General features: G+C 35.9%; 1 protein-coding gene across 2 annotated transcripts; it reads right to left on the minus strand.

Moving 5' to 3' along the window:
* Positions 1–2,871: 2,871 nt before the first annotated feature.
* On the minus strand, positions 2,872–8,877 carry LOC132277238 (uncharacterized). Of its 2 annotated transcripts, none has more exons than XM_059779025.1 (9): positions 8,621–8,877; positions 7,654–7,752; positions 7,011–7,459; positions 5,544–5,610; positions 5,311–5,364; positions 4,520–4,588; positions 4,309–4,374; positions 4,151–4,219; positions 2,872–3,190 (listed from the first exon to the last, which is right to left on the minus strand). In XM_059779025.1, the coding sequence occupies exons 1-9, from the start codon at positions 8,729–8,731 to the stop codon at positions 3,122–3,124; spliced, it is 1,053 nt and encodes a 350-aa protein (XP_059635008.1). In that variant the 5' UTR covers positions 8,732–8,877; the 3' UTR covers positions 2,872–3,121. The 2 variants fall into 2 exon arrangements, with proteins under 2 accessions (XP_059635008.1, XP_059635007.1); XM_059779024.1 differs by having other exon boundaries at positions 5,544–5,613.
* Between the last annotated feature and the right edge of the window lie 1,492 nt (positions 8,878–10,369).

A 10,369-nucleotide genomic window follows, 5' to 3' on the forward strand; every position in this document is an offset into this window, starting at 1 on the left:
GTGGTTATGGAGATTTGGTAAGGAACTCCATCACCAGTGGCGAAGAGTTGTTTCGCGTCGCTTTGGAGAGGAGAGTGGGGACTGGTCCTCCCATCCAGTCTCTGTTACTAGAGGCGTTGGTATGTGAAAATTCATTCGGAAGGGTTGGGATGTTTTCTCGTCACATATTAGATTTAAGGTTCGTGATGGTAGGCATGTTCGATTTTGGGAGGACTTATGGTGCGGACATCAGTTGGTGTTTCACTCTTTTCCTAGACTTTACAGCATTGTTGATAATAAGCACGCCTACGTAATTGATTGTTATCATCTTAATAGTAGTGGAGTTATATGGGATGTGCGTTTTAGGTACTCCTTTCAGGATTGTGAGATGGAAGAAGAATGTGTTTTTTTGGATCTGCTGTATAAACAAAAGGATATTGGCAGAGGGTGTGACGATATTTTATGGGTCCCGTTGACCCATGGTAGGTATGGTGTCCGATTTATGTTCTTGTGTTTGTCCAATTTCATTGGTCACGATTTCCCATGGAAGTCTATTTGGTGTTCTAAAGCTCCTCTTAGAATCGCATTCTTCGTTTGGACTGCCACATTGGGAAAGATTTTGACAATCTGAGAAGGAGAGGTAACACCATTGTTAATTGATGTTATCTATGTAAAGCATATGGAGAATACGTGGATCACATTCTTATGCACTGTCCTATGGCGTACGATTGTTGGAATTTCATATTTAGCATGTTTGGCGTTTATTAGACCTGTCAACGGATCGGATACGGACCGGATCATGGTCGATCCGATCCGAAACCGATAAGTAATATAGTCGATCCGATCCGATCCGATAATCCGACGAATTTTTAAATAAGCAATCCGAATCCGATACTCACTCTATCGAATGTCCGATCCGATAAATCCGATCCGATTGTGAGTTTTTACCCTTTTGCAATTTACACAAACAAATCAAGCAAATTAAGCCAAAGCTAGGTTACAAAGGGAAAGAGATAAATGAATTTGGTAACAAGAAACTAAAAAATCATCATAAACATGGATAGAGAAAGAGAGGGAAGAGGAAAATCTGAAATAACTTTGCTTTGAAAGATATAAATTAGGGCTTGTAATAAAGAAATTAAAAGAAAATATAGAAGAAAAATGAGACCAAAAAAATGTTTGTCGATCGCTAATTTCCCCCTTCTCCTTCTTGCTGTCGATCTCCATTCACCTGCTCATGCATACAGACTTACCTGCTTCTGGAGTCTTCTTCCTCTCTCGTGAATTAATTGATAGATATGAGTAGGTTTACTATGGTGTGGTGAGAAAGGTTTACTACTATGTGGGTGAGAACACCTACTTTATTGTAAGTATAACATTCTGATTTATTGATTTTTATTACAGTTTTAAAAATATGATGTTGATATATATATATATATATATATATATATATATATATATTATTTTAATCGGATCGGATTATTAACGGATCGGATTAACCCAATCCATATCCGATTTGTTAAGTTAACGGGTTATCGGATTCGGATCATTATCGGATTATTTTACTCAATCCATATCCGAATAATCGGATTGAATTCGGATCAGAATCCGATCCATTGACAGGTCTAGCGTTTATTGGGTAATGCCTAAGCATTCCTTACAACTGATCAACACATGGAAATGATGCCCAGTTAAAGGGTTATGCTCGTGATTATTGGATGATTGTTCCACATTGCGTTTGATGGTGCCTATGGCGAGAGAGGAATAACAGAAATTTTGAAGACAAGGAATCGTCTTTAGCAAATCTAAAAATTCATATTCTTCGTTCTCTTTTCTGTTATGTAAGAGGAAGCGAATGCTTTTCGATTGATGACTTTTTTGATCTTTTGGATGCTATTGGTCCTTAAGTCCTTTTTTACCTTTTGTATTAGGGACGCATTCCCCCTTTTGAACGCTTTTCTAATATACTTATCATTTATCCAAAAAAATAATAATAATGAATAAAAAAAATATATAGAAATACAGTAAGTATATATATATATATATTTAAGGTAACAGATCAGAACGGATCGGTTTTCCCAAGACCCAATCCGTTAACTGAACGGCAAATAGCGGATTGCTATTTTTCTAAACCATCACTGATCTATGAGATCCGAAAACCGAACCGAACCACACGGATCGGATTGGTTCGGACCGAATTGACGAATTATTTGTTCACCCTTATATTTGCATGACTACTAACTATATATTTGCAAAACTACTATATTTGATCAAGATCACCAGGAACCCCCCATCATGCAAACCAAAAATGAGTAACAGAAAAAGAAAGATCGCTTTCCAACTCTCTCTCTCTCTCTCTTTACCTTTCTTGTTTAATCCATCCAAACACAGCTTCTAAGAACAAACTCTTAATACATTTTAATAACACAGCTTCTAAGAACAAACTCTTAATACATTTTAATCCAACCTATAATAACTGATGAATCCTCGTCAACCGAAACATGGCCACTCCCAAGTGGATTGCCTCTTCAAGACCTTTAAGCACCATTCAATATTTCTGCTTTTATAGCATGCATCACCTTGAGTGACTACTAGCTACAAGTTTTATAAAATACATCTCCGTCATTATAATATCTCTAAAAATGAATCCACAACTCCAAGTTGGCAACTTGGCCCAGATTCCCAAAGGAGCAATTTAACACTCACTAGGAGGTTTCTACTTTCTATAAGACCAAGAGCTTATCTCTACAATCATCTTATGAGGAAGCAGCAATCCAACCTCTTTGAACCACGCTAAAAAGAAACCCTTTAAAGTCTCTCGCACAGAAGCCCAAGAAATATGTCGCACTGCCACACATGTGACTCAAATCTTTGCACTTCTTGTAAAAAATATAATCAGAAAAACTTTGATGGTATAAACATTTGAGAATAGCATGAGTTGATCACCAACAATTTTTGTAAAGATATCTGTCCTCACCTGCCTATCCAAAATAAACATATATATTTATATTTAAAGAAATGTGCAAGTAAATATGAATATAACTCGTACCAAAAGGAAAAATACAATACAATAAATGAAGCTGCACCCATCAAATGCCAATGGACTGTTGGACCTCAGTTCATCATCAAGCATTGCCATTTGTTAGGACCCCGTCCCAAAGCTCGCATCATTACCAACATCAACCTCTATCATTGTTGCATCAACGAGAGACTGCAAGCAGGAAGAGATGAATAAGTCAACTATGCCACCATGCATTCCTGTTTTAAATTTTGAATGTGAAAAAATGCTGCTTGATTGTAACAAATGCATCCAATAATTAATTGATAAGCATGAGTTTTGGTTATGAATCACTTCAAAATTTTGAAATCGACTTTTGATGAATGCAAATACATGTAAATACTTAAAACACATACTGAAGAAATTTAGGTTTACTTTTTTTATTTTATCACAATCAAAAATTCTAGCACAAGTGGACTTTACACCGTGGTAACAAGAAACCCTTTAAAGTATCTCGTACGGAAGCCCAAGAAAAATGTCACGCTGTCCAACATGTTATTCAAATCTTTGCACTTCTTGTCAACCACAACATCACTTGTGAAACTTCGGAGCTCACTTAGATCATATTCTTAGTTTGAGTTAGTGAGTTCGCAGGTAATTAGCAGGTGGTGTCACGGCGAGCCCTGAAGTTTCAAGGACTTCTAGTGGCCTCAGAAACTGTTTCTAGAGTTGCTTTCCCAGGCTATCTCATATATAACTCAGTGTACAAAATATTATGCCTTCATTCAAGCAAAAAGGTAAAATGTTAGATACATGTCTCAGAATATCTGAAAAGAATCGATTACCAACTATGCGTTCAAAACAAAACAAGTATTTCTAAATTGTAGATACACTTGAGAATAATCAGGCATATATGAATGAGAATCCGGGGAGTATTGAGTATTCAATATGTATATAATACAAATATGGCTATCTTCTACAAATATCTGTGCTTCATAAGTAGATGATTCCCTAGAGATGTGCCATGGTGAGTGTGTTGCGCAGCTACACTTGAAATATTTCAAGGTATTGTGGAAAATATGCAATTCATCTAATAAATTCAACTAGATCACATAAACAAATTTTGATTTGCCGGTTGCACAGCTATCAGAATAAAATAGGGTTTAGACTAACCTGAAGCTCCTGTTCAGAGCTTTTAAGTCTTTCATTGTAGTCTTTTACTTGCTCATAACATTTATGCAGCTGCATATAATTCACAGAATACAACTATTATCCCCAAGCGAAGCTCCAGATGAATTTACATATAGAAAAATGGTTATCAAGGCAATTACCTTGATCAATTGCATCCGACGGTGAGAGGAGAGTTTCTTTGCAGTTGTCAATGCATCCTCCAATTTCTGCAATAATACCCTATTCTCAATAAATAAAAGTAGACAAGGCCAGTGCTTGCTCTAGAACAAACATAAAGTAGTGACATATTACACAAGTAACATTCTTCATGATATGAAACTAAAATGCAAATGTAATCACAACAAAAATAACCTGTGATTTCTCCTGTAATTTTGAAACAATTTGTCGTTTCTCGTCTGCCAAGACTTCTATCTGCGGTATCTGCCAAATTAATGCATATTAGATCTTTCACTACTACAGTAATGATAGTGAAATTTATAGACAAAGATTAAAATATGGCTTGTAACCAGGTAGCCTCAGGGTCCTAACATGTCATCACAAGAAAATAGGAAGTTGTCACGAGCAGTGAAACAGAAGACCGTTTGCTAAAATGGTAATTTAGCCATATAAGCAACGGATAGAATTAGCAAGGAAGTTCCTATTTAAAAGTTATAACTGTGACTTTCTCAGGTGAAGATGAATGAATACATAAATATTGTTTTCCACAATCGCTTCAGAAAATACCAATCTCAATAATAAGGGCTTTATATAGGAAGGAAACAGAAGCTGAGACATGTTTATTTCATTTCAATCACCTAATATCACATACACACGCAGTCACATATGGAGAAAATTTTGCAGCCAACCTTGAGTGACAGTGTACTTTGTTACAAAGTTGTTGAGTTGATTTACCTCGATATGTACAAAGTACCATTAACAAACCCCACTCTGGGAGGCTGCAAGATCAAGTCCCACCAGGATCTTTTATCCCAGCCAGTAGGTGGTACTCATTAATTTACATTTGTTATTGTGGCATGAGTTTTTGTCGCTATTGGATGCAAAACAATCAAGCAAAACCGCTCTAGAGACTGCTCAATAGCAATGAGAAACTTAAACAATAGACACTTTTCTCTGTTGATTCAGAATCCAAAAAGAAGGCAAACCTCCTTTTGAAGTTCTTCAAGCCTTTGCTTTGAAAGGTTCAATTGTTCCTCCACCTGATAATATGAAACAAAAAAATTATAATTGAAACGATGATGATTATGTGAGAAAAAACATCATTATCAATGCCATCTATTACGTTCTTTTGATTCACAAAACAAACAATCAGTGATAGTTTTATAATTGGTGCATACATCATAAAGCTTGAATGTCCAGAAAAGAAAAAAGAGTCTACCTTATCACAATTGTCATCACTCGAATCTGATGAAAGCTCCCTACTATGTCGGTCACTCAAATTAGAGCTGCTGAACAGAAAGAAGAAGCAAGGCTGAGTAAAACCCTACCTAATGCATTAAACTGTTATAATCCCTATCAGCCTTGTTTGACATGTTGAGATCAATTAATTTAACAAACATTAAGGTCAATGTGCTAGATACGATTTATACCATAGACATAACAGAAAAACACTAACAGAATGCATAGAATATCTGACAGGACTCCCTCCCTTACCCCCCTATCAGCTTTGATTGACGTCATGTTGTTGAGATCAACTAATTTAACCTCTCTGTCAGTGTGTGTTCCTCCCTTGACCTTCAGTAATTATTATAGCAAACAATGTGCTAAAACGTAGCTATAATAACAAAGCAGGTTTCATAATTATACAAAACAATCAAAAACGATATTACTTAAGAACATTGAATACTAGAAACTTCATAACCAGATGTTGCAAGCCACAAACATATTACAATTTTGAATTGCTTTGCCCATCAAAGCCATCTGTCTAAATCAGTTTTACAAAGTGCACATCATTTTTGTGTTTGTGTTTTGCAAGTCAAACCTAAAAGCCTTAGTAGAATATAACGTCTTGATCTTATATGAATACTCTGATGAGGAAATGGCTTCTAATTATTTGAGCCTTTGAGGTATTCCATACCAGAGCCAAAGCGATCATTATATTGCTAATAAATTGTGTAATACATTGGAAAGAATATGTTAAATATCTTTAAGTGCATCTGCTGTCTTAAACCAAAAACAAAAGTGACACGGATGAAACATTGTGCATATTATGTTTTCTCTCCTGTTATTTACACAATCTCTTCCATGGCCCCCATCCTCCCAAGAATGAAATTCTAACACAATAGCAAGAAAATAAATACTCAAGACTTTGCCTAGAAAGTCACCTTATTTTCTTTTACAGATGAAACTGTTTAAAAGGTAGTAGATGTCTTAATGCAAGGCATGGCCAGCTAATCTAAAATCTTTAGAAGTACGGAATGTTTGTGCTCGCCAAATGAGTGAAGAGGGAAACTAAATGAAGCTAACAACAACTGTATTGTCCACTTTGCCAATGCCTTTCCAAGGTACAAACACGATATTACCGGCACAAAGCTAATTTTACCCTACAATACATAAAACAGTTCCATTCTCTTTTTAAGAAATTAATGGTTCCAGTAATGATGCCAAGCTATGCCATAACTAAAATTTGCAACTGAATGTGATCCCAAAAATGTAGGTTTAATAAAAACAGATAAGACAGCGCTAACACAACTTGCTCTGAATATGCTTTGTTTTCCGAACCCCACAACATTCTAATTTCATCAATAAAGTTGCTGTATGAACGAAATTTAAATGATAAAGATGACAAGCCTATACAACCTTTGTTGGGTTTTAAAAAGCAAGCAACAAATCAGATGTATCTTACCCATTCCCTTTCTTCGGTGTATAATCTTTATCCTTGTCTCCACTTTTCAGATGATCCTTAGTTCTCTTTATCTCCTTTTCTCGACCTCCATCCATTTCACGGTCTCTTTCCCGCTCCCATTCATGGTGCCTATCATGTTCATGCTCAGTATCCTCCATATCTCTATCTTCATCTCGATCTCTATCTCTATCTATGAAACGATCTCTTGATCGAACGTGATCTCGTTCACGGTCAGATCCTCTTTCCCTGTCTTGGTCATGGTCCCGAGATCGCTCTCTATTTCGATCCAAATACTGATCCTTATCATGATCATAATCCCTTTCTCGACCTCTGCCCCTATGCCAGTCTGTGCCCCTCTCGGGGTTCCGTCGAAAACTTTCACGACCAAAATTTGATTTCCCACCTCTAGCTCTTACTTCATTTACTCTCACAACTCGTCGATCAATAGTCTGATTTAAAGCATCCGTCAAACGCATCCAATTTTTAAAACATAAAATAGAAAACTAAAATGCACAAGTATATCCTGCACTAAAATTAAAATAAAGGAGTTCCAGATGACACAGTTATTCATTAAAAAGTACCACATCTTAAATCTAAACCAGAAAAAATGTGCTTGCACGTGTATGAGAGGTTTAAGAAATACCCTGCCATTCATGTCATTGATAGCATCAACTGCTGATCGCGAATTTGTGAAAGTAACGAAGCCATAGCATTTTCCCCCAACACCACGATCATTAATTATCTGCAGTGAAAATGTGTTAGATTGTTAAAAATAAGCAACCCTTTTCAAATGAAGTTGATAGCAACCAAAATTGTAGAAGATGTTCAACTTAATTACTGCAACTGCAGAAACAAAATATTGCTGCAACAATACTATCTGAATTAAAAGAAATATTGTCAGCAACAGGAACAATACTATCTGAATTAAAAAGAATGTTTGCTCTAACACTCACTGTCCCCAACGCCATAGGCATACCAACTCTCAAGAACAATACTATCTGAATTAAAAAGAATGTTTGCTCTAACACTCACTGTCCCCAACGCCATAGGCATACCAACTCTCAAACTCATATCCCGAAAATTCAATGACAATTTTAGCTCCGGCCCACTTTACATCCATTAAGGTCCGCCACCACCCCCCTAAACATGGTAATTTAGTAAATGGAGAATTTGCAATTGTTTTACGCTGATAATTCATCTATAAATCGTGTCATGTTACACTACATTCTCAATATCCCTCAATTTGGTAGCTCAAAAATGGCCGAACAAAAAAGATAAAATTAGGAATCTTAAACATTATTTTGTTTTGGTTTTCCAAAATAATAATAATAATAATAATAACTCCACCAAAGCTATGTTTAGTTGGGTTGCAGCCTTTTTCTGTAAATTTCTATTGAGAGTAAACGATGATTTTGTTTCTTTTCCAACCATTTCCACCAGCAACCAAACAGTGCATTAATCGAAATAGAAAACTAACACAAAACAGTAAAAAGAAAAATAAAAATAAAAAACCCTAGGAAAACAAAACCCTCAATACGTAAAGACCTGAGACACAATTAAAAAAGTAAAACCACAAGAAAGAGAAGGGGCATAGAGAGAGAGAGAAAGACCTTAACGGCAACGACCGATCCATACAATTCGAATGCCTTGCGAACGTTGTCTTCAGTAGTATCGTATGGTAGTCCACCGACGTATACCGATTTGTCGTCGTCAATCGTCATTTCTCACCTCAACCAAAGAATCAAATCAGCTTCAATATATATATATATATTCGTGTATATATACAAATTTCAAAGCTATAACTGTGTGTATACAGTACAAGCCATGAATAGCACGTTTGATGTGCAAGAGGAGAAAGGTTAATGGATGGAAGGGAAAATGATAAAGATTTGGTGTATTTGGGCCTGGTACATTGGTTACCAAACTTGGGCCTTCCTTTAAGTTTGATTTCTTAAATTGGGCCAAATGATTGGACTAATTTCCCTTACATTGGGCTAAACTTTAATGTTGCTCGGCTTAAATTAGTCAGCCAGATCAGAGATTGGGTCGTCACAACTGGGGCTAATAATGGGTCAGTTGGGTTGGGTTTGTTGGACTCATGTTTTTTCAAGACTATTTACTTGGGCATGTGATTTAATGGTTGGTCCAAGCTTTGGCCCATCCTCCATGTACATATTTATAATTTATACAATTACCTTCACCTTCCGAAATATATATACACATATATATATATATATATCAAGAATCAACTACCACCAAGGTCCAAGGGTGAGTGGTATCATCTCCTTCCCAATGCAAACTCAAGATTGAAGGTTTGAGTCCTTTTAAAATAATATTTGTTGGAAACTCTTAATCGGGGCTTTGGAACTCATGATAAGTCTTTTAATCTATTGATGTGGTTTCGAGAATGTAAAAGCTCTGAAGAATTATTTATTTAGAACTAAGGGCTAATTTGGTGCGATAGAATAAAATAAAAGAAAGTGGAATGGAATGATTTTTTTTTTTTTTTTTTTCCATTCTTGTGTTTGATGTCAATTTTAAAGTTGGAATCATCATTTTCCACTATTCTTGGAGAATAGTCATTCCATCAAAATCATTCCACCTTCAAACAAAAGGAATGACCATTTCATTCTCTTCTCATTCCATTTTCACCTCTATTCTCATTTCATTCCAATTCATTGCGCGGTACTAAACTAACCACAAGTGTAAATTGAGTCTGCCTCTTTAGTCCTAAAGTTACTTGTTAGATTTTTGTTGAGCAAAATGAATGTAAGAGACTCACCAATCACTAGCAAAATAGTTGCAATCATGGGAGGCGGGCAAAAAGAATGTTAATACGTAAAGTGAAAAGACCAAAAGGAGTTAAAAGACGTGCATTTTGTTTCAGCCCTCTTGTGCTTCAACAACAATGGTCTCTTTCACTTGTGTGCGACAAAAAAGCTTTCAAAACTTTGGGTCTAATCACTAATAATGCTACTACCATAAAGGAAGTCTTGGGCCTAAAAATGCAGGTCACCCTCATGAAATACTGTTTTAAGGGGGAACATTTCAGGTCTTGGTTGATCATGGTGGGATCAATTCCAACAACCCATCTTTGTCTTTGTCTTTTTTTAAAAAGAAGTAACCCTTTATGCATTCAAATTGCTTTTGTGATTAATCATTTCAATATAACACAAAACCACTTTTAAGAGAGTAAGTAAATATTAGCATCATTACTGCTAGTCCTCCATCATTGTCACCATTATTACTTATTAGTACTCCCATGCCACTGTTCATCCATAATGCCATTGTGGCCTTGCTTGAACTTGATTTTGAGAAATGACTAAATACCCCTAATAACAGTAACCATTGTTTCCTAA

The sequence above is a fragment of the Cornus florida genome, unplaced genomic scaffold (assembly GCF_030987335.1).
Source record: "Cornus florida cultivar Cherokee Brave unplaced genomic scaffold, ASM3098733v1 CherokeeBrave_3.0.0_Hap2_Chr10, whole genome shotgun sequence".
NCBI classification, from domain to species: domain Eukaryota; kingdom Viridiplantae; phylum Streptophyta; class Magnoliopsida; order Cornales; family Cornaceae; genus Cornus; species Cornus florida.